The sequence below is a fragment of the Vanacampus margaritifer genome, chromosome 9, assembly GCF_051991255.1.
Source record: "Vanacampus margaritifer isolate UIUO_Vmar chromosome 9, RoL_Vmar_1.0, whole genome shotgun sequence".
Classification (NCBI taxonomy): domain Eukaryota; kingdom Metazoa; phylum Chordata; class Actinopteri; order Syngnathiformes; family Syngnathidae; genus Vanacampus; species Vanacampus margaritifer.
In genome coordinates, this window is record NC_135440.1 from 2,823,318 (window position 1) to 2,848,817 (window position 25,500).

Consider the following 25,500-nt stretch of genomic DNA (forward strand, 5'->3'; position numbering starts at 1 on the left):
GGGGCCGATCGGAGCTGTGGCTGTAAGGTGGTCGGTATCTGTCGTGGCAGCACTCCCCGAACCCGCTCGTGGACACCAGCGGTAAGGGATGCCGTCAAGCTGAAGAAGGAGTCCTATCAGGCCTTTTTGGCCTGTGGGACTCCGGAGGCAGCTGATAGGTACCGGCTGGCCAAGGGGAATGCAGTATTGGCGGTCGTTGAGGCAAAAACTCTGGCATGGGAAGAGTTCGTGAAGCCATGGAAAGCAACTTGCGAACGGCTTTGAGTAAGTTCTGGTCCACCATCTGGCGTCTCAAGAAAGGAAAGCAGCGCACCGTTAACACTTTGTATAGTGGAGATGGGGTGCTGGATTGGCAGAGCAGCTGGTGGTGGTCCCCCTTTTTAAGAAGGGGGGCCGGAGGGTGTGTTCAGCCTCAACCTCCCTATTAAGGTCTATTCAGGGGTGCTGGAGAGGAGGGTCTGTCGGGAAATTGAATCTCGGATTCAGGAGTAGTAGTACGGTTTTCGTGCCGGCTGCTGAGCAGTGGACCAGCTCTACACCTTGGGCAGCATCCTCGAGGGCGCATGGGAGTTCACCCAACCAGTCCACATGCGCTTTGTGGACTTGGAGAAAGCGTTCGACTGTCCCCCGGGGGGGTCCTGTGGGGAGTGCTTCGGGAGTACGAGGTACTGAGCCTCCCGATACGGGCCTCAGTCGGAAAAAGATGGAATGCCTTTTCCGGGTCGACGATGAGATCCAGCCCAAAGTGAAGGAGTCCAAGTACCGTGGGGTCTTGTTCACATGTGAGGGCAGAATGAAGCGAGAGGAGATCGACAGGCGGATCGGTGCAGCGTCTGCAGTGATGCGGACTCTAACATTCCATTGTAGTGAAGAAGAATCTTAGTTGAAAGGCGAAGCACATAGGTGACATTCCCATAGCATAAATCTAAGATGTTTCCTCTTCTTGTTTGGAAGCTGTTGACATGCTGTTGAAAATATGGTAACAAACAGTCAAATTTAGTCCCCCAGAATAAACCTGGGTAACATAGCGTTAGCATCCTCGGCTATTAGCTCCGCTTCTATGTTGATGCTAGCACTGGGGGCTACGTAGACACAGCTGACCACAACAGTTGGGAATTCCCGAGGGAGATAGAAAGGGCAGAGGGACAAGGTCATCATTTTCAGGTTAGATGTGCGGTGGACTCTGATGTTATTACACCACCTGTGGTTGATGTACAAGCAGACCCCACCACCATGCGTTTTCCCCGATTGCCTCATCCTATCATCCCTGATGATGGGGAAGTTGTCCATGCTCACCTTAGAGTTGGGAACAGACTTTTTCACCCATGTTTCGGAGAAAGCGATGATGCAGATGTCCCAGAATGTCTGTTCATATCGACACTTTGCATGTAGCAGATCAATCTTGTTGCAGAGTGACCGGACTTTGGACATGATGATGGTGGGGAGCGGAGGTTTGAAAGGATGTTTTCTCACCCGATGTTATGGTTTGTGTTTGGTTAGATTTGTTGTTTTGTGTTTTGTCATGAGCTGTGTTTTATTTGGTTTGGTTCGGGGTTGGTTTTAGTTCATTGTGCTCATCATACCGGTCCCCTTGTGTCTTCCAATCAGCACCCTCTGCCCCCTTATGTTATGTCCAGGTGTGTGTCATTGTCTCATTAGTTTGCTCCTATTTAGTTCAATCATTCCCTGCAATCTTTGTTGGGTCATTGTTTGAGTTACAGAATCCATGTCAGTCCTTGTCCTAGTTTACCTTGTGTTTTGTTTGTTACTTTGCATCTGCTTTTGGTCTTTTGTTAGTAATTTTTCCTTTTGGTTGTTCTTTTGGAAATAAATCCCTTTTTGTTGAAATCCTGCAAGCCGGCCTCACCTCCCTGAATCCTGCATTTGGGTTCCTCACCCCCAAAACGTAACATCTGATCTTGGACGCCTCCACGTTTCCCCCTTTTCCTTGGCCGGAGCTCCGACAGCAGGACCACGGCAGGCTTGGTGTTGCTCCACAGCGAGGCTCTGGTGTAGTAAGAGTTCATGTCGATTGTAGGTGAGTAGCCGATTGCCGGTGTTGGTATGGAATGCGGAGCTGTCACAGATCAGCAACAGGATTGCGAGAGAAACGGCGACCACCCTATAGTTCGATGTCATAGCTGTCTTTTACACCACACACATTGAACACGCACAGACACGAGGAAAAACTGGGAGACACGGTGGGGAAATGCCACGTAGTCAGGGCTGTCGCAGCGGAGCATGAGCCAAGCTAAAACCCTCTCATCTTCCCATATTGTTTTTTTATTTATTTAATTTTATATTTATATTTGTGTGTGCGTGCGTGCATCTGTTGGGTTCATTTAATATCTTCGTTCTGTACTCTACTGTGCATCTGCCTGTGCGCCAAAGAAAGTACGTCCTCAACGCCGGTCGCCGCCGACATGGCACGGATGGGGCTCATCTGTGCCAGCCCAAAACACTGATGAAAGACTGACTTGTCATGACGATGCCAAAAAATTTTCGGAATGTGGGAAGAAACCGGAGTACCCAGTGAAAACCCACCCAGGCACAGGGAGAACATGCAAACTCCAACCAAGAAGGCCGGAGCCTGGGTTCGATCTCACAACCTCTGTACTTAGTCTTTATATTATACCAAAAACACTTCAAATTGTTGATGTGATCATAGTTAATTTATGTTGCAATTTGTCTGATCGCCATCATGTAAATTGCATCTATTAAGCCGATAATGTTTTTTCCCTTTAGCTAGCAGTGCAAGATTTAGTCAGCCTCCCTATACTAAGAGAGCATTTAATCATAGGGAAAGCTATTTTAGTAGATTTATGGCAATGTGGGGTAAAAGCAGTATGGCACAGTCATTAAAATAAAAAGCCAAATTCTTAAAGGCCTATACATTGCTATTATAGTTCCCACTGGATCTTTGGATCCACCGTATTGGACGCGCCAGAAAAATTTGAAAAAAATATCAACTATAAATATAAAATGGTATATCTACAGTTTACATTTATTTGAAAATGCTAACAAACTTTTCAATGACTAAACCACTTTCAAATATAATGACCCACTGTTTGAAATCTACTTGGGCGCTATCTTGGACTGTAGGATACCTTTATCTCCAAACTTGTGTTTGCTAGGTGACCTAACAACAACTGACTTACTACATAAACAATTTCAATCTACACTTGTAGCCCTTACTATCGCAAATAAAAACAATTCTTGTTAACTGGAAAAAACAAACTCTGAATATCGACCAATGGTCTAACCTCCTCATAAATCACATTTTAATGGAAAAAATATCTGCCTCAAATAAAAAACAAATATAAAAATTTATAGAAACCTGGTCTACGTATATAAAATTTTTAACCTAAATCTGGTTACTTAATTCTGCCTGTTAGCGAGAGCCACCACATCGCGATAACTTACATTGCTGTTTCTGTATTTGGCAATTTGTAACTAATGGTTGTGTTTTTATAGTCAGGAACCCAGTCCTCCGCCGCCCCTGTCCCTTCTCCCTCGTCACTGGCTAACGGGGTGCTGGGGGTGGGTTGGAGGCCTGGGGGAAGATGGGGCTGGGTTGGGGTGGATGGTGGGCGGGGGGTCGTGGGGGGAGCGGGGGCCGTGGACCGGTGGGGTGCCTCCCGGGCCTGCAGTGCCCCGTCCTGCTGCGTTGGGTTGGGGGCGCGGGCCGTGTTGGGGTGTGGGAGGAAGGGGGTATTGCTCCTGCTCCTTCTCCTGGGTTTGCTCTCCGGCCGGTGGCCCCTGCGGGAAGTGGGGGTTGTCCCTTGGCGCTGCCGTGGGGCCCTGAGATGTTGTGTTTGCTCTGTTGGCAGGGGTTGACGGCTCCCCTCTTTGGTGGAGATTTTCATGCATGCCAGATCCACCACACCAGCATCTATCAAAACTCAGACACAATCTGCTTTTTCCTCTGGTCGTTGAATCGGTGGAGGCTGGTGTCTGTGGATCTCACTCTGCTTTGTCTGTCCTTCCTTCCTTTCCTCAGTCTCTCCTTTGGTCTTTTGAGGTCTCCCTGATTTGTTGGAATTTAGATGTTTCTGGGGTTGGTGAAGGACTCTGGTTGGTGGCCCGGTGGGTGGTGTCTGGTCGGTGCTGGATTTCACTTTCCTTTCTTTTCTTTGGTCCTTCCTCGGGTCTCCTGACGGCCTCACGACTCTGCTGGATTCTAAAGTGTTCGGTTTAGGTGAACGATATGGAATTTTTTAATAGGTTTTAGGTGAACTAATGAATACACACTCACATGCACGCACACACACACATGCACATACACACCAACATACAAAATAAAAATTAATAAAAATAATAAAAATTAATAAGAATGAATTTTGGTGGGCGGGTGCGCCTCCCGCCCCCGCCCGGTTGGGGGGTGGACCCCGCTGGTCGCTCCTCTTAACTCACTGCACTAGTTTTGCACAATACACTTTTATAGACATATAGGGCACATAACACACTTTTGGGGGGTATTGGGGGGGGGGGGGGTAGGTTGGAAACACCGTCTACAACTCCCCTCCAATTTTAATGCACCACACAACTGTGTGTGTGTGTGGGAGGGGCGCCATCGGTTGGGTGTCTGGGGGTTTGGGGGCGGCTGGGGCTGGGTTGGGGTGTATGGCGGGTGTGGATGGGGGGCGGGGGGTCGTGGGGGAAGCGGACCGGTGGGGTGCCTGGCGGGCCTGCAGTGTCCTGTCCCGCTGCGTTGGGTTGGGGGCGCGGGTCGCGTTGGGGGCGCTCCTGCTCCTGGGTTTGCTCTCCGGCCGGTGGCCCCTGCGGGGCCCGGGGGTCGTCCTTTGGCGCTGCCGCGGCCTGGTGGGCCCTGAGGTGTTGCGCTTGCTCTGTCTTGTCTGTCCTCCCCTCTTTGGTGGAGATTTTCATGCATGCCAGATCCACCACACCAGCATCTATCGAAACTCAGACACAATCTGCTTCTTCCTCAGGTCATTGAATCGGTGGAGGCTGGTGTCTGTGGATGTCACTCTGCTTTGTCTGTCCTTCCTTCCTTTCCTCAGTCTCTCCTTTGGTCTCTTGAGGTCTCCCTGATTTGTTGGAATTTAGATGTCTCTGGGGTTGGTGAAGGACTCTGGTTGGTGGCCTGGTGGGTGGTGTCTGGTCGGTGCTGGATTTCACTTTCCTTTCTTTTCTTTGGTCCTTCCTCGAGTTTCCTGACGGCCTCACGACTCTGGCTGGAAGTGTTCGGTTTAGGTGAACGGTATGGGATTTTTAAAATAGGTTTTAGGTGAACTAATGAATACACACACACTCGCACGCACACACACAAAATCACCCACATACAAAAAAAAAAAAAAAGGAGAGCAATGATGATGACATGTCAAATCAGTAAAATTACCGAATGAACAATACTGAGCTCTCCAGAAAAAAAAAAAAAAGAAAGAAAAAAATATATATATAAATACGAGACAGCCCGCCAACTCTGTTTTAAAGGCGGGTACACATTCACACATGGCCGCCTGTCTACCGATATGCAGAAAACGCCTTAAGCGGCTTATTTCAGCTTGTACTGTATGCAAGAGGGCTCAGGAAGATGGCTTCACACTGAACACTGAAGCGCTCGCTGGCCGTGCACTCCTTGTTGAGAAGCACAACGCCCTACTTAGGTGTAGCGCTCGCTGGCCGTCCATTCCTCGTTGAGAAGTATGACGCGCAAAGTGTCATATGGAACTTTTTTCTTACATGGCCGACAGCCACGGCAAGCCAACCGACATGACGTTTTGCAACAAGAGCAAATGTTTTTCGCGGTGAAAGCAGATGAAAAACCAACAATCACTCCTGGCCCTGCAGTGGACTCAAGGTGCATTCATCGAACAGGCACACAGTAGGAAATCACAGGTATGCATAAAAAAAGCCCAGATGACTGACAGAGCGACCGGTTGTGACGCATTTTTTGACACTTCCCTTAAAAAATAGGTCGAGTGTGAATATTTTTTTTCCCAGTTTGTAGTACTTGATTACGCATTCAACTAATTGGGAGCGTAATGGAGAAGAGCAGAGACATGCACGCACACTCAAGCAACGTTACATTGAGTCATGGGAGTGCCACTGTATTACCAATATTTATAACGGATGACATCAAATGCAGTCAAATACTTCAAGAATATGCCATGCAATGTGAAAGCACATACAGTATATACATAAATATATACAGTATTTACATAAATTAATATGTATACTTCCTAATAATTAGAATTACCGGTAATAAAAAATATAAATAATTTTGGGGCTTTTGCTGATGTTTTAGATTTTTGTCGAGGTACCGTTTCAGAACCGGTATTTTATACAGGAATAGTACCGAAGTCAAAATTTTGGTATATCGTGACAACACTACTTGACACTACAACAGAAATCCGATCTGACTTGGTTTGGGGGAGGAGATATCATACATAATGTGTGTGCTAATAAAAGCAGTGAGACTTGCTTTTCCCATCATGCGTAGGGTCTCTAAACATCGGTTAACACTGAAAAATTTGGTATGCATGTGCCTCGCTTGACTCACATGTGCACACTCAAAACACACACACACACACACTAAATTATGCAGAAAAGGGAATGAAGGCATTACAATGCATCTGCCACCTCAGCAAAAATGTCTTCAGGAAATTTAAGTGGGCGTTACAAAATATAGATTACGTATAGAGAACGTATTATATGAGGTTGGCCTAGCAATGCCTGCTTGGACCCATGTCACTGGCACAAATTCAGAGGTTGTTCTAACAGATTGGTGAGGAGGACAACAGGTGTAAGATGAAATTTTCCTAGCAACAACTGAATCAAGTACATAAATAGTATACTCAAACATTAGCTAGTGATGGCTTCACACCAGTGCCACTCATTTGTAGTTTGACATATCCTGCTATGGAGGGAGTCTTAAAGCCACAAAAAGTTGTTCATTATTATTATGGGAATCACTGGCGTGACATCATGTTGAGAGGCCCCGGTTCAAAATGTTTTTTTCAACTCGTCATCGAGACTCATCGTGACTGACAGATGCCGAAGTCAGGTGATTAAATGATCATTTCCACCTCCGACAGCATGAATGACCCACCAAAATTCTATTAACAAAATATAATACTGGCCGTTTTTTCTCGTTTTTGCTTTTCTTTCTTTCTTCTTCTTTTCCCTTCTGTCATGGGCCCCTGCGCACTCTCTGGGTCCCGGTGCGACGCACCGGCTGCACCGGCAATATTTACACAACATATGTTATTGTGATTTTTATTCTCCACATTTCTTTGCCATGCAAGAACTCCCACATAATACTTCCGATTGCCACTGTTGAAATTTCAACTTGCTTAAAAAATTCACTCATATATTGTCTGATTTCACATTACTTACAGTAATTGCACAATTTAACGTTAAATATCACCGCAGGTTCGAATCCCACCTTCAACTGTACATTGCAAATATATTGATGGCTATTATGCTAAGTGATATACTGATATCAAGAAATGCATTATAATTTCACATTAAATGCATGCTAGCTTTCAGCATTAGATGACACTTTTCAAAAATAAATACGCCATTAGCCATGAATTTGAACAATTCAAGTTAGTTCAGTGCTTAGAGCAATTGCCCACCATCATGGAGAAGCTGGGTTCAAACCCCGCTTGGACCACATTTTAGTACTTTAGTCATTTATCTTTCAATTTAATTCATAAGCATATGCATTCAAATCTTAGCATTCAGCTAATAGCATTCAGCTTTTCAGCATTTCCCATTCAATTTCTGCAGAAATTGAACTTTGTCTAGCTATTTCTAATAGTTGCTAGAAGGGCTTAAAGTTGCCTTTGAGGACATGCAGCACAAGTACTTACGGATACAGGTAGGCTGGGTGCCGGTCCATGTGAGATCTGGTAAACAGAGGCGGGTTATGGAGCCCTGCAGGATGTGTCCCTGTTGGCACTGGAAGTCCACTCCGCTGCCCACCTGGACACAAGCAAACAGAAAATTCAGTAACCCAAAATACTTTTCCTAAATGATTATGTGTAGTGTGAAGGTAGCAGATAACGAAAATTATTTGGACTGGCTTTCCTATTTTTTGTTTCAAGGGATCCAAGTACAAAGCTAAGCTGCTTGTGGTTTGGCTTCAAGATCCATGTCTTATCAGATATCCTGCTGAATGCTGGAAATGTTTTATTGTTTTCACTTATTTTTAAAGTGACACTGAAAAAGCAACAAGGACTAAATTACATTGTGATACACTAACTGAACATATCTCATGGCGAGTGCTAAGCCCATGGTGAGGGTCATGATGATGCATTATAAATACTGTTCGACTGCTCTATCTGAGCTGACTAGCACGCATGCACACACACACAGGCAACACACACATGCATCTGCTTCATTTCTTTTGAAAATCGTAAGGATAGATGGTATGGCCTTAAAATTAAATCCCGATTTTTCCCACCAAAAATCAACTATCCGATTTAAACCCACTTTAAAACTGAAAAATGAAAAGCATATATGTCAGTGTCATTAATTAAAACTTGGAGAAAGAAAAACGAGGCATAATACATTTTAATTAAATATTTTAAATGTTGGGAAAGTTAACATCAATAAATTATAAAAACAAATATTTCCTTTTCCATTAAAACAATGTGAAAGAGTGTTTTTTAGTGGGAATTTTTCCATCTTTGCAATTTGCTTTGTTTTCAGCAATCTTTGAGGGTGGGAGATCAAAATAAATAAAAATAAAAAAACAATATCCAATTGCAAGATTAATTTGCTAAATCAAATAAAACATAAAACAAGCTTGTTTAGCTGAATAAAATAGTAGCTAGTTTTGGCTGCAAATAATCAAATTGTTAAACTGGCATTACAAAAATTAATTTTAGTGAAACAAGGCAGATTAATCACTCTAACACATTTTTGTGCTTTTAAATACATGTATATAATGTAAGAGACAGCATTTGATGAACTGATTTTAAACCAATAAGAGGGGTGGTTAAAAATATTAATCTTGTCTTCAAATCTATAACGCCTTTTGTTTTTCTTTTTTTAAGACTAAAAAAGAAAAACAAAAGACTGCATAAGGGTGGTGTATGTAAATGTAGAGGCACGCGTTAATGTTGTTAAGTTGTGCCTTTCTGTTGATGATGTTGTATAAACACATCCATAACCTGTAAATCAGAGAACTGAAATTACAATCCTCTTCAGTGCACCTCTATACATCAATTTGGTCAACACAAGAGGTAAAGTGTGCAGTGTTTTCTAAAACAGATTGTACTCATTTACCTTAAATCCAGTTGTGTAATTCAGGAAACCATGTTCGGGCACTCCTGGATTTTCACACGAGTTTCTTGTGGGCTCTGGGGGAAAAAAATGTGACAAGGGCAAGAACAATTAGCTGAAGAGTAAGAATAAGCCAGCTAAGTAATAGATGATTAACAATCAGTATACACAGTAAATTTTGTACTCTAAAAATAGTCTATTTGGTCCCACTCTAAACAGGGTAACATTTTCAGAGTAAATTTTACTCAAAGTATTTTGTGTACGAGAGAATATTTTGTTCTCATTTTGGATAGTAGCAAACAGTAGGAGTGGCATAGCTCAGGTGGTAGAGTGGCCGTCTCCCAAGCTGAACGTCATCAGTTCGTTCCTCAACTTATGTGTAACATTTTTTTTTGGGGTAAAAATAAAAAATAAAATAAATAAAATGTACTGACAAAATTTTATTCTAAAATTTTATTTGAATTTCTGAGTGAAAAAAAAAAAACTTTACTAGGTTTTTGCCATGAGATAGGCCAATTCTCTCTAAAATTTACTCTAAATATTTTACTCCCTTCCAAGTGTAAATTTTACTCTGTTTAGAGTGGGACAAAATAGACTCTTTTTAGAGTAAAATGTCCTCTACAAAATTTACTGTGTATTTATGGACTTTATGTATTGACTTCTAACTTTTTACAATACCGTTTGGATTTAATCTCACTTGAACAAAGTGAAGATAAACAATAGTAACCATATTTTACATAGAAACCAATCTTCATGGTTGACAGTTTAGTACCGATGCAGCGAGGCTGCGAGCCACTCCAGGTGCCATCCTCCTGGCACATGCGTGTAGTTGATCCTACCAGCACATAGGGGGCACTGCAGCTAAATGTGACCTCTGACTTAAAGATGAAGCTGCGTCCTTCTCGCCATCCTTTAGCAGGTGTACCAGGATCCCCACAGAATTTTGCTGCAAAGGCAGATAAAAAATAAGTTGCTAAAATGACACTGGGTAGACATTCATTCATTTCTTCATTTCAGTAGCAAGGCTGTATTAAATGCTGAGTAAATGAATACTGAACAAGAGTAGAAATGTAAAACAAAAATTGAGCCAACTACTGGCGCTCACCAAGGACAACATTTGAAATGAGGTTGTAGCAACAGCCTCAATAGATGAACACAAGTGGATTATAACTCTTTCAATTTTGTAGCTCATGTGCATCTACTAAACTTGACTGATGTAACTGAAGGATTTAGACACACAATGTGTCTCTCTACCTCTAGCTTAATCACTCAATCCTCCATAACAAAAATGATCCCGGAACCACAAGGGCACATGTATCAAACTCAAGGCCCAGCGGCCAGATCTCGTCCACCACATCATTTTACGTGGCCAGTGAAAGCTAATCAAGCATGTCAACTTCCATTATGCTTGCTAAAAGACTTGATTACTGTAACAGTCTTCTGACTGGACTCTCTCAAAAGAACATCAGACAATTGCAGCTTATTCACAACACTGCAGCTCAAGTTCTAACCAAAACAAAGAGATCAGAACATATCACTCCATTCCTTAAGGCTTTATACTGGCTCCCAGTTAGCTGTAGAATAGATTTTAAAATTCTGCTACTGGTCTATAAATCACTGAATGGTTTCGGGCCTAAATATGTTCAAGAAATGCTGATTGAATACAAACCCAACAGGGCTCAGAGAGCTACAGACTTGGGCAAACTAGTGGAACACAGAGTTTGAAGTTAACAGGGTGAAGCTGCATTTAGCTGTTATACTGCTTACAAATGGAATAAGCTGCCAACAGAAGTGAAGTCAGCCCCGAGTGTAAATGCTTTTAAATCCAGGTTGGAAACTTAAATTTTTTTCCACACCCACATACCTTTGATTAAGGTATTTTAAACAGTTTTAAATCATGTTTTGTTTCCCTTTTAATTATTATTATTATTATTATTATTACTAATGTTTAATCTTCCTTATGCTAAATGTTTTTAAAGTTTGCCGTCTAATTATTATTATTATTATTATTATTATTATTTTCCCATCATGCGTAGGGTCTCTAAACATTTTTCATGCATACCAAAAATTTGGTATGCATGTGCCTCGCTTGACTCACATGTGCACACTCAAAACACACACACACACACTAAATTATGCAGAAAAGGGAATGAAGGCATTACAATGCGAGTGAGGAGGACAACAGGTGTAAGATGAAATTTTCCTAGTAACAACTGAATCAAGTACATAAATAGTATACTCAAACATTAGCTAGTTATGGCTTCACACCAGTGCCACTCATTTGTAGTCTGACATATCCTGCTATGGAGGGAGTCTTAAAGCCACAAAAAGTTGTTCATTATTATTGTGGGAATCACTGGCGTGACATCATGTTGAGAGGCCCCGGTTCAAAATGTTTTTTTCAACTCGTCATCGAGACTCATCGTGACTGACAGATGCCGAAGTCAGGTGATTAAATGATCATTTCCACCTCCGACAGCATGAATGACCCACCAAAATCCTATTAACAAAATATAATACTGGCCGTTTTTTCTCGTTTTTGCTTTTTAATCTTCCTTATGCTAAATGTTTTTAAAGTTTGCCGTCTAATTATTATTATTATTATTATTAACAATGTTTAATCTTCCTTATGCTAAATGTTTTTAAAGTTTGCCTTTAACATTGCCAATGTATGTATTATTTTAGTACATTTTGTAACTTACTTTTGTTTTCTTTTTTTTTGCTCTGAATGTTAACTACTGTATTTGTTGATTCTTATAGGTGTTGTCTTTCCTTGTGTAAAGCACATTTGAGTTGCCTTGTGTATGAAATATGCTATACAAATAAATTTGCCTTGCCTAAAATGTGGACCGAAATTTCAAATTGGCATATACTGTATAATAAAAAGCATTAAGATATTACAAGCATTTTCTTGTTACCAAACCCCTTATTATAGTAACTTGAACAATAGTTAAACAAACTATTATTCTTGACTTATGATTTCAAAAATAGTTATCCATCAATTCGTACTGTACTGTGCTGTATACGTAAATAGCTTGGGAACCAGACTCATCACTGTACCAATCATAGTAAGTATGGACACAGTTTCTATTAAACAAATTTCTGAGGTGGGACAAAAACAGAACAGTGGAAAAGACAGTGAAAAGAAACAATCAGCGAAGAGCAGAAGTTGGGTCTTTTGGGCACTTTCGATGTACAGTATTATTGACTTAGTGTAGTTGCCATAGTATAAATATAACCGGCCTTCCGATGAACCGATGAAATGTGCACATAGCACTTCTCCCATCTTGTCGGTATCATTTTCGCTGTAGAGATAGACAATAATGTGAAAACGCCGCATAGAAATCAATGCATTCAAGTTAGACAGCCTTAGCGAGTGGCAATACAAGATGGCCGTCGATGGCTTCACTTCTCGCGACAGTGAGTTTGCGTCCTTGTTAGTCCATTCGAACTGTGTTTAAAGGAAACAAAATCTTCTCATATATCTATAGTCTCTCCCAAGTGCCATTTTGAAGGGACTTCAGCCGCCGAAGAGTGACATTGCTCACGAAGAATACGTCAGTCAGTCGGACCGAGGAGGCACACTGAGACGCGAAAGAAGAGACAGGTAGGATCTTTCTTCACTGAGGGGGTCAATTGGAGCTAAAAGCAGGTTCTTAAATGACCGTAATTACATTAGCTTCGTTACACGTACGTTCGCTAACAATCTTCGTGATGCTTCCATTTGTTTCCTTGGTTTCATGATATTGACAAAATGCGTTAAATCAATTTTTATTTTAGCCTCTTTTTCCATTTTGATCTTTCTTTTCTGTCAGGAAATTGGGAAGAGTGAATTTCACGAAGGTTTACAAGCGTAGACTTCCCTCTTCTCGAGCTTTGCAATGGTGTTATTTTGCCTATAAACTCCAATAGGACAGTTAAAAAAAAGGCACAAAGTGCACCTGTTGTTTTGTCATCCTTAAGGCTGAAAGACATTTAAAGAATGCTTGCAAGTTTTAAGGTGTGTACAGTTATGCAAACATTTTCAGCACTCCATTCACTGCCATTCAAATGACAGTAGCCACGCTTTTTTTAAAACCTAATTTTCACGCATTTGCAAACGTAATGCGTACTTCGCTTATATTTCCTATGCTTCAAGGAAGGAAAGGGGGTCGGGGAGACAAGGTGTGTGATTACAAAATATGGCCAATCTGCTATAGACGATCAGATTGTTGCAAAGTCAAGTTCTGCTGCATGGAAGGTCTGGAGAATGAGATTAAGTTTTTGCTTGCAATCTTCCTCAAAGTCAAAATTACAAAAGATATGTCACACAATAAATATCTTGAAAGCATTCTCCCAATTAGAATATAGTCGAATCATGAATAGTATTTAGTGAAATCCAAGAGACACACCATTGATATAATTTTCCATATGCTCATTTCAATATGTTTATCTACAGTTACTGAGAAATGTTAAATTAATGTCACAAACAACCCTTATTATGGGACTGCTGCGTAGCAAAGCAGGCACATATTACTATCCTAGAAAAATCGGCTTTATTATTTATTTATTTTTTTAAATATTTTTTATTCTTCCACAGATTTTTCCGCAAAAATGCGGCCCGTACCTTAGATCGCACCGGGACAAATGAGGTATCAAACGATGCGGCTCGATCTGACTCGCTGCGGCATTATTTACCTTGGAATTCCAAGTTACCATGGCGACGCTAATCCCAAAAAAACACCCAAAATGAATGGAGAAAGGGGGGAACAAATTACAGCTTTTTCCAAGTCACGCTACGTGCGCATACTTTAACCGGTCGACATGATTTTTAGCTCATTTTGTTGCAATTTTTCCCATCTTTAGCTCAGTGTCAAAATTTTAAGGAATGAAATCTCTCCCCTCTGTGTGGGTTCAAAGAGTGAGCGAAACGGAGAAAAATAGCCTTTTAACATTGGTGTGTATTGCTTCAGCTTGAGTGGAGCAATTAGCCTCAGAGTGACGAGACACAAAAAATCTATTTTCAAAAATTTCACTTCAACTCGTCACCATGGCCACAATCTTTGCTCACTAGACATCAAATTCGCACATTTTGTAGTCACAAGGGTCTTCTTTCAGACAAACCTACTTTTATTTGGCTAAGGTGTCATTTAGTACCTTTTTTTCCACTTTAAGCGAGGAGAAGTCGGACTTTCCCGCCTATCTTTTCCATGTTAATTTCGCCAACTTTTTCTCTTCATTTTTTATAAATCAAAAGTTTTCAACCTGCTCTAATTTGGTCATTTTTCATCCGATTAAAACAATTAGAACATGCTCGCGTTCCCCAAACCCTTGCCGTTCTAACGAGCCATTTCTGGAATCTGCATCTTCAACTGTTAAGTCGTGAGAGGCTTTTGTTCTAGGTGTGCGTATCTCATACATTTCAGTTGAATGTGTGTGCGTGATGTCTCCAAGTCAAATGTGTGTGCGTGAATGTGCATGTTTCTTAAATGGACAGTAAGATACTTTTAGTTTATGTTGATTATGGTTAACTTCCACATTTCTTGACCGATTTCAATCGTTAAAATTTTTAACTGTTCAGCTCATTAAAATTTTTTAAAATACATTTTTAAAAAAAGCACAACATTATTATTATTTTTTTTTTTAATGCAATGGTGTGCGTGAATGTGCATGTTTCTTAAAGGGACAGTAAGATACTTTTAGTTTATGTTGATTATGGTTAACTTCCACATTTCTTGACCGATTCCAATCGTTAAAATTTTAAACTGTTCAGCTCATTTACATTTTTTAAAATATCTTTAAAACAAAAAAAGCACAACATTATTATTTTTTAATGCAATGGAATCCACTGCTATTTAAAAAGTTTTTTTTTTTTTTTAATCTATACTGCCTGGTCTCTCACTTCTGCATAGCAACTGTCTCAGCCAATCATCTCTCTAACTGTTGAGCTCAACTCACCCCCTTTTTTCTATGTGTACTCAAGGCCTTGGCTTGGCCTATGTACGACTACTACTATTGCAAATACTATTACTACTACTACTACTATCTTGGACATATGATTAGGTACACCCAGGATTCTGGTCAATTAATTAGGTACACCCTGGATTCTCGCCACTCCGCCCATCCAGGGCGTCTGCCATCTTGGCCAATTAATTAGGTACACCAAGGATTCTCTCCCCTGAATGAGCATGAAAGGAAAGAATGAATAAAATGCATTTCTACTAGCTCTCATTGTGCTCTCTCTTTGCCTCTTGCCTTCCTTGATGAATTATCAATGCCTCTGAAGTAATCAATAGGCAGTGGCCAGGTTCAAAATTGGCATTCCTGCAGACATGTCCAACCTCAGGAAGTGTATTTTCTTGTTTTCTATACGTTGTTAGGAAACGTGGCTGTGTATCTTGATTTGTTGCTTGTGTTCAATTAAGTTCAAATGCATCATTTGCAGGATTTCTGAGTTACAAGTCAGGAAAAAGTGTTCTAGAGCAGGATCTTGACATTATTTCTATCCCATATGCAGTTCAAATATTTTGTGTGTGTCATAGAAAGAGCAAAGGTAGTCATGGGAAATTGCATTTAAATATCTAGTTGGTTTAACATTAGATCTTAGGTTTGAAGGACTTATTTTCCCTGCTCAGCTTGAAGTTTTTTGGTCGGCAATGCTAGCTGAGATACCAACTGAGGCAACAACTATGTAAATTATGTTTAGAGCTTGTCGTACTTTACATGATAATAAAATCCTTCTCGCAAGCTGAGCATAAATGCAATAATGCTGGCTATGCAAGGATCTGTTCTGAAAATACAAACCCAATTCCCAAAAAGTTGGGACACTTTACAAATTGTGAATATAAACTGAATGCAATTAGGTGGAAGTGCCAAATTTTAATATTTTTTATTCAGAATAGAACATAGAGAACAGGTCAATAGTTTAAACTGAGAAAATGTATAATTTTAAGGGAAAAGTATGTTGATTTTAAATTCCATGGTGTCAGCAAATCTCCAAAAAGTTGGGGCAACAGTCTGCTAACGTCTGGGGATCGAGGAGACAAGTTTCTCAAGTTTAGAAATAGGAATGCTGTCCAATTCTTGTCTAACACGCGTCTCTCTAACTGTTCAAATGTTTTGAGCTTTCTCTGTTGCACCTTTCCCTTTATGATGCGCCAAATGTGCTCTATAAGTGAAAGAAGTGGACTGCAGACTGGCCATTTCAATACCCGGATCCTTTTCCTACGCAGCCATGATGTTATAATTGGTGCATCATGTGGTCTGGCATTATCGTGTTGAGAAATGCAAGATCTTTTCTAAAAGTGATAATGCCTGGATGGGAGCATATGTTATTCTCAAATCTGAATACACCTTTCTGCATTGACGATACCTTTCCAGATATGGAAGCTGCCCATCCCACACGCACTCATACAACCCTGCACGATCACAGATGCAGGCTTATAAACTGAGTGCTGATAACAACTTGGGTTGTCCTTGTCCTCTTTAGTCAGTATGATATAGCGCCCCAGTTTTCCACAAAGAACTTTGAATCGTGATTCGTCTGACCACAAAACAGGGTTCCACTTTGCCACACTTCATTTTAAATAACCCCTGGCCCAGAGAAGCTTCTTTGTACTGTAGAGTTTCATCTGGCAACGGCGGCTGGCACGGTGGTTTGTGTTCACCCACAATGTTTTCTGGAAGTATTACTGAGCCCTTCCACTGATTTCTCTTACAGTAGCATTTCTGTTTGTGGTGCAGTGCCGTTTAAGGGCCCGAAGATCATGGGCATCCAGTATGATTTTTCAGCCTTGACCCTTACACACAGAGATTGTTTCGGTTCTCTGAATCTTTGGATGATGTTATGCACTGTAGATGATGATTACTTCAACCTTTTTGCAATTTTTCGCTGGTAAACACCTGATATTTCTCCTCTAAATTCAAACGATTCCCAACCCTAATAAAGCTCTCGCTGTAGTCATGTGTGCTGTTTTAATTTAAGTCATGACAGATTTCAGACTTCATTGTGTTTTCCTTCTTTCTTTAGAGGACCATAATAGTTGTTGTACAGCAAATGTGGTGTTTTGAGATGTCAATATGTCACTTTATTTGGTAGCAGTTTTTAACGATCTTCAGCTGTGTTGGCATGGGAGACATGGAAAACTAGCTGGATAGGGGTACTCGAGGACTGGGGCTAAGAAACTGTGCCTTAAAGAAGAAAACCTGCAAAATATGTTTCAAATATATGTTTAAGTTTACATCTGATTTAACCTCGACATATTTTGGGATCTAGAATGGAAATATAAATAGTAGGAACAATTGCAAGACACATATTTTTTCTCTCTGTCTCTGAAATAAGGGAGATGTGGCGATGCCATTTTCTTGACTGTTCAAACATTAAAGGGGCATTGTGGACTTTTTTACTGCCGACTGCCAACTCTGGCCTAAAGCGTAACTGCGGCATCTGTGTATAGCTTGTGCATGGCGTCACTTCTTTCCTCTAGAAACTGTGGCGTTTTCGGGGTGAACACTCCACACTGAAGTGAACATACAAGTTGATAGGTGCAGTCTTTTGTTGGGAAAATTGTACAATTAGTTATGACATGAATAAGCACTTTAATATTTGCGTGCAATGAAGAATGCTTGCTCTGCTTCCACACACATTGTCAGATTAGGACAGCCTATCTAAGATGACTCTTGCAATGAAGAATTGCTTCCGCTTGCAATAAAGAATGCTTTGCTCTGCTCCTACATAGCATATTAAAGTAGTCGTATCTAACAGCTGATTAACAGGAGATGACTCATGATGACTACAAGAACAAGAACATCCAACCCAGTGGAATGAATTGAGCCAGTCCGCTAAGACGCCCTGTTGTCTGTCAAGAAATGATTATGACACATAGACAAACAAGTACACTGTGTTCCAACTGAGGACCACTACACACATCATGTGATAATGATTAAGTTATTACTCACGCAAGCACTGAGGCAGGTCTCCACTCCATGTCCCATTTCCTGTGCAGGTGAGCACAGCAGGGAAGGACAGCTCGTAGCCTGACAAACAGCTGTAACTCACACTGGTTCCCCATTCCCACACCGAGCCCTCCAACAGGCTGTTCGGGATGGATGGAGGGGTCGGACATGTCACCACTGTGGGAAACATAATGGTACAATTTGTTACTTCTTACTGTTTGCATTCAAGAAGACCACTAAAGGGTTCCAAAACAAGTTTGGAAAGTACACTCTAAAAACAGTTGGGTTAAAAATAACCCAACTATGTGTTAGTATTAATGTACATACATGTACCCCATATTTTCACTTTTAAGTATTGTGAAGCATTTATTATGTAAAAGGGAGTATGACAAGAACTGTGTCCTTATCGCACGATGACTGGAACATTTTGCAATTGAACTTTTGAAGCTTTGACTTTGAAACTTCCAGTGCTGAAGAAAAACATGTCTATATTATTATCTGCACGTGAATGCTTTGAAGTTGCTGTTGTGTGTGCCTCCTCCCCTTTAGAACACCAACTGCTATTTAACTATTGAAAATCCAATTTAAAAAAAGGAGCGGTGAAGTGTGTCCAGAGCAGAAAAGATGCTATAATCTGCGCACACTCTCTGTCTGTTCTCCTCATGAGCAAAAAAGTATTTAAATCTCTTGTCTTCCTTCTTATATATGTTGTTTATTAAATGTTCTAGGTTGGCTGAACCTAACACTATGGGTCAAAAATGGACCGATCGTCTACTTGGGTCAATTTGACCTAACTTTGAGTCAAGAAATGGGTCTTTTAGTGTAAAACAACTCGTAAATATTGGTCAGCTCTTTTACTTGGGTCAAAAAATTGGGTCATTTTGTATAAAACAACCCAAAAAGTTGGGTCAAATTGACTCATAAAGTGGATCGGCCCATTTTTAATCCATAATTGGGTTACGTTTGACCAAACTATTTTTAGAGTGTATGTAAATAAATTAAATCAATTCCAATGTAATTTAAAAGTACGGAGAATGAAAAATAAAATATGGAAAACTATTTGTTTCCATAATGTTATGACCGTTCTAAAATACTAATACTAAAATAATAAATGAGATGATTCCAAAACTAATTTAATCAATCCAGATTGTGTTTTATGCAAAGTCAAGCACATTTTGTGTTGTATTGTTGTAATGTTTGTATTAGAGCAAACGTCTTGGAACACATCCTGCCGTTGTTACCTGATTGACAGATGATCTATCCAGTCCGCTGCCCCATGACCCTTCTCCAGCCCCCAAGTAGCCTATCGTCAAACTGAGGGGTGCAACTGAGGATTATTTTAATACTTGGTTAATCTGTTGATTATTATGTTGATTTAATTGATAAATCAGATAATATAAAAATGTTTTAATTTCCATGCCTCAATACAAAAAAAAGAAGGACATTAGTTCAAAGTAATAGTGCAGAAAACATAATTATGATTCAGTTCTTGGTTTGGTCCCTAACATGTCAGAAAATAGGCAAACATGTTGATCGTTGTTTTTCAAAGTAAAAGCATTTATTTATTTTTTTTGATTCAACAAAAAACAGTCTTTTATCATGGGGGACAACAGAAACCGCTTAATATTTACTGTTGAGAAGCTGAAATTCTGAAGATTTAGAAAATTTTGAATTAAAGTTATATCTAAGTGATTATCGACTATCAAAAATAATTGATTAATTTGAGTAGGTGTTGATTAATCGATTAACTGTTGCACCTCTAATCAATTTTCACTGTCTCAAGTACTGAAGTTTCAGCACCACGGACTCCATATGGTTTCTTGCAGGTTTTGCACATGTTTGTTAAAAGTGATGGGGCGATGGAAGTTCTTAGACGATGGTTTAGCAATTCCACAGATGAATATAATATAATAGAATAGAATTCAGTGTGTGTTTGGTTAGTTTTATGTTCAGACACTTGGACTGTGAGCACTGAACTGGTAATGTGTTAAAATAAGGATATTAAGAATAGTTAAAGTATGTTTTATTTATGATACCCAAATTATTTATACAGATGTAGCATATTTCTCTGAGAGAGAAAAACTGTTGAGAAGTCTGGAAATTAGGTTATGGGAAAGTATGGAATTTTGAAATTCCAAATGTGTAGGTACCCTGGCACTACTAAAGTTTAACACTTAAGACACTTAAGGCCAGGTACTCAACACATAAATCAAGCAAAACCAAGGCTGCTAAAAGTAATGACACACATAAAATATGAAATTTAATTTGTATTTAATTCAAATACTCAAACTACAGCTACACCACAAATGGCCCTCTATTAATAACAGTTACATCCAACAGCGCTACAGACAGCAGTGCAAAGTCTACAGCACAAAACTGGATAATTTCTTCAATCTGCTGATATAAGTTGTTTTTTCAAGGCCACTAGTGGTTAAAATAAAGACTATACAGCCTTTCGTACAAGCACAAACAAAAGATGAGAACTCAATGTTACAAGTTTGTTAAAATACCACTGTTGCAGTTTCACAAAGAAAAAGCCATAACAGATGCAGCAAACATTTGTTTATGGCTTGGATATCATTATTAGGGATGCACCAAAATGAAATTTTCCGTCCGAAACCGAAAATAAAAAATGCTTGGCCGAAAACCGAAACGCAAAAAAAAAATTTGGCCAATTTATACTATCATAGCATTTATTATAAATAATTAAAATGATAATATTATTATAAAATATGTATTTAGCACTGTCATTTTAACAAAGCACAATATGAATTGTAATGTGCCCACACCGCAGACATGTTGGCTAATGGTACATTAAACACTAAACGAGGTTTGAGCAATTTCTGGCGGTACGATTGCACTTTATAGTCAATGTAGTTCGCACAGGCGGGCACGGATGCATGCTGCGGGACAAGGTGTGGCGCACTTAAAATCCGAAAATTCACATATTCACCAACGTTTAAAAATAAATAAATACATTTGTTCGCACCAGCTAATCGGCTTCGGGAACGGACTGTAAAATCACACACAGCGTCCTGTACAGGTCTGTAGCCACCCGGAGATAGCGTTAAGTGTTTCCATGTTTAACCCCTGGGCGTTATTTTATTTTGAAATGGCTTGGTCAGAACCAACAAAAAGCCAAAAAATGGTCAAATAACGCCCAGGGGTTAAAACTGTTGATAGCAATAGTGCTAGCATTAGCTAAAGTATTTAGCACGGCCACCGGGATGCCGGTGAAAAAGTGGTGTTCATTAAATAGTCCCGTAAGCTTGCATGAATATTTTTATGGCCCATATGCAATACACATTGTTGCGAATCAAAGAATTTGAACATCCTTTGGATGCCTGCACACTACGACACTGGCAGGCACAGCAGGACTTAAATGAGCTTCATTATGCAATATAAATAATGTTTGTATTATTACAACATGTTTTAAATTGTTGATTTGTTACAAACCTAGCAATAAAGAGAGTGGAGGTTTGGCAAAACATTTTCTTTAGGCATAGAGCCTAAATTATCTCTCATGCAGTGGCTACTCTTTAAAATGTGCGTTTTGAGTTTAAACTATGATACTTAGCCTGGAGGAAATGGTTTGCATCGAAAGTACTTTTGTCTAGAACAAATTGTATGCTTAGATGAGAAACAAGGTAGATCATGCATACAGCCATCATTCCTCCCTGCTCCTCTCTCTCTGGCAGTTATAGTCATGCATACGGAACCACCGTACAACATCAATGCAAAATGACTTTGCAGTTAACCTAATCACCAATGTTAAGACTCAAACACAGTACCAATGATAAGGTTTGGCACATTTCCATACATACTGAAGATGGACTATACATGTGGCATTGTCGCTCTTTGGAGCTTTGTTGGGAAAATTGTATGCATGCTTGTTACCCGACCCCTGAGAGTTTGAACACCCATGTAACTAGGGCTGTGAAAAACTATAAAAAAGAGAGGATGAGGACAGGTTCTTTAGAGAGTGCAGTAGTGAATTGTACGAGGCAGTTCCTCCCCTCTCTCCTTGTAAGCTGTCTAACAAAGACTGAGTGTCTTCACTCCTTTTTGTGTAGTGTTTAATAAATGTCTAACAGGTAAACTTGACATTTACTTTGGTCCTTCGAGACGGATCCCAAGATACCTGAGGTTCCCAGGGAGTCTACGTCTAGGCAAAGCCTGTGGTCGCGGCACTTGAGACCCTTTCCGGGACTAGGCCTCGGCTCTGCGTCTGGGGACTGAGGGTTGACGGGAAGCTGAAGGAGTGAAGACATCTCTGGTGAATAGGAAACTCCCACACTCATGAGGAATGAGTGAAATGCGTGTCTAGGTGACTGTGTCAGAAGCAAAACCTTGAGAATACTAATCCCTATCAAAGTACAAGAGATAGAGTAGTCTGTAAAACTGAGAAAAGGGGGACGGTGTCCTGTACGTACTTAAACTCGGCGAAACAAAACGTGTGCATGTGTAAAAGTGTGAGTGGAGGTTTGCTACCTCATTTGAACAGGAAATTAAAATGACAACTGTCTGAGGAAGCAAAGGCAAGAATTCTCCGCCACTTGTGGTAGAAGCTTGAGAATTACCTCAGACAGAAAGTAATTGTCACCCTGTTCAGGGAAAAGTCAGTATAGTCACCCCAAGTCAACCACTGACTTAACATGGAAAAAACAAAACAGCAAAAAGGTTGATACAAAGGATTCTAAACAAAAAATAACGTGTAAGGACTGGAAGTATGTATAAAGTCAATGTCCTTCTAAAATAAAACATCTAATTTTGTGGATAACAAAATATGACTTTGTGTGTAATACAATGTGAATATTTTTGTGTGTGTGTAATACAATGTGAATATTACCAAGTACTGATTGATGATTTTAAAATTTTAAAATGAGTTGAAATTGTTCCAGCAAAACAACTGGACGTTATTATTATGGCAAAACCATGGTGTAAATATAGCATGTCTCCGTATGGCATATTAGTTATTTAGAGTAACGAATGAAAATCACTTTGTACGTCATTTTTTCTCTTTGTTAAGAGAAAAAATTAAAATAAATACATGACCGAGGTATGAAGATAATGGTCAGATAGTTTGGATTTAGTTAAAATGTATATGAGAATTGTAAAAGGAACAGGGCAGTTTAGCCCGCATTAAATTTTGTGTGGTAGACTATTCAATGTGCCGATTGTAAATAACCTGTTAAACCGAGCAGATGAAATAAATTGATTTAAGTGACTATATAAGGGGAGATTGTTAAATGACAAGGAAGTGAAAATGTGAGACAGACAGGGGAACAGCACAGACGCAGACTCTGATTCTGAAGCTTGGACGCATGCGCGAGATGCTGTGACTATCGCGAGACCTACAGCGAGACCGGGAAACCCCAACATGGTGGCGCCCTGCTGCTAAAATAGAATTAGCTCTATTATACTAAACTAATCCAAATTTAACCATCATATATCTTGCCTTTCATTTTTTCCCTCTTTTTCATCCGACAGATTTGGAATACCACCCAACGTGGAGGACCTCGAACGCTTCATCGACGGATATTTTTACAGCTGCGCGATGGAGAATCCTTCCGTCGAGAAACTGTCGAGAAAACCTTCGAAAAAGAGGAAAAATGATTCAGCGACGGACACGGAGAACCTAGCCACTACGGAGGTTTCGGTCAGTATGCTGGAGTCCATAAATAAAAAATTAGAGGTCCTCTCCCTAATCAGCGAGGGCGTCAAAGAATTAAAGGTAAGCATGGAATTCTTCAGCCAACAGGTAAGTGATCTCCAATGAGACAATGCCGAGTTACACTCTACACTCGTGACTGTTTCAGCCGAGTTAGAAACCGTTAAAAAGGAAAACAAAACGTTAAAATAAACTGTTCTGGATATTCAATCCCGTAGCATGCAGGAGAATTTAATATTCTCAGGAATATCCGAGAATACCTCTGACAATCCAGAGGTTGAGATAAAAAAAAATTATGACAACATCGTTAAAAATTCCTCAGGAGTCGGTAAATAACATCTCTTTTCACCGGGTACATCGGCTTGGAGCCCCTAGGGGCAACAGACCCCGTCCTATTATCGCCAAGTTTGAGCATTTTAAACAGAAAGAATTTGTTAAAAGTAAAGGACGGGAGCTTAAAGGGACCTCATTTGGAATGAACGACCAATTCTCGAGAGAGATTAATGAGCGGCGAAAGGTACTGTTTCCTATAATGAAACAAAATAGGCAGGAGGGTAAATGGACTGCGATGGTCGTCGATAAACTATACATCGATGGCCAACTATTCCGGAACCCCAACTCCACTCCCTGGCTGTTCTAAATGGCATTGGTGGAACTAAACTTTGTTTGATTATTAGATGTATACATATACTGTATATGTGGTTATAAAACCTAAAATATGAATACTCATTATGTTTAGGCGATATTATAAATATATTATTAAATACATAACTATATCTAAAGTATATTTAAACAAAACATCTCGCTTAGGTTACCAGTTACTGGTGTATTTTTATGTTTAATCCCCCGTTAACTTCCTTTACTTTTACCTCCCTACCCGTTTTTTCACTGTTATATTTACTTACTCGTCACCTCATATTTTACACAAATTACATAAACCACCTAACCACTTTGATTCTATCCTATAACATGCTAATATTGACAAATGGCCTATGCAGATATATACACAGGACTGAGTCTATATTGTTTGTATGCATAAATTAGTTCTGGTTTCCTGGAATGTTTGTGGCGCTCGCTCAGAAGCAAAAAGAATAAAAACTTTAGACCATCTCTTAAAATTAAAAGCAGATATTTGCCTCCTACAAGAAACCCACCTACAAAAATCTCAAGAAAAATTACTTATTGATAAGAATTTTAGCCAAGCGTACTCTGCCCCTTATAATAGTAGACAAAGAGGAGTCTGTATACTCATACATAAGAATTTACTCTTTACTTTAAATAATACAATAACAGACCCAGAGGGCCGATACATTATTATTCAGGTGACTATATTTAATAAAATATATACACTTGGTAATTTATATGCCCCTAATAATGATGATCCGGCCTTTTTCCATGAATTTTTCTCTCAGCTGTTTGATTTAGCAGCGAACTCTACTATTATTATTGGAGGAAACTTTAACAGAGTCTTAAATCCATTAATTGACCGTTCTAATAATACAACATGTAGTGCTCTAGATAGTATACCTAATGGCAAAGCACCTGGCCCGGATGGTTATCCGGCTATATTTTTTAAGCACTTCTGGTTAATGCTTGCTCCACTATTCTTAAGAGTAGTAACAGAAATTAAAACTAAGGGT

The 25,500-nt window shown here is 39.9% G+C and overlaps 1 protein-coding gene across 2 annotated transcripts in view; it reads right to left on the reverse strand.

Annotated features, from left to right (window-relative positions):
• Positions 1–25,500, reverse strand: part of LOC144057714 (CUB and sushi domain-containing protein 3-like) — a 566,138-nt gene that overhangs the window by 34,414 nt on the left and 506,224 nt on the right. For both annotated transcript variants that reach the window (XM_077575584.1, XM_077575583.1), the window contains exons 60-63: positions 18,193–18,366; positions 10,028–10,201; positions 9,259–9,332; positions 7,839–7,950 (exon numbers count right to left, since the gene is read on the reverse strand). In XM_077575584.1, the coding sequence (XP_077431710.1) occupies positions 7,839–7,950; positions 9,259–9,332; positions 10,028–10,201; positions 18,193–18,366 (534 nt within the window). The remainder of the gene's footprint in view (positions 1–7,838; positions 7,951–9,258; positions 9,333–10,027; positions 10,202–18,192; positions 18,367–25,500) is intronic.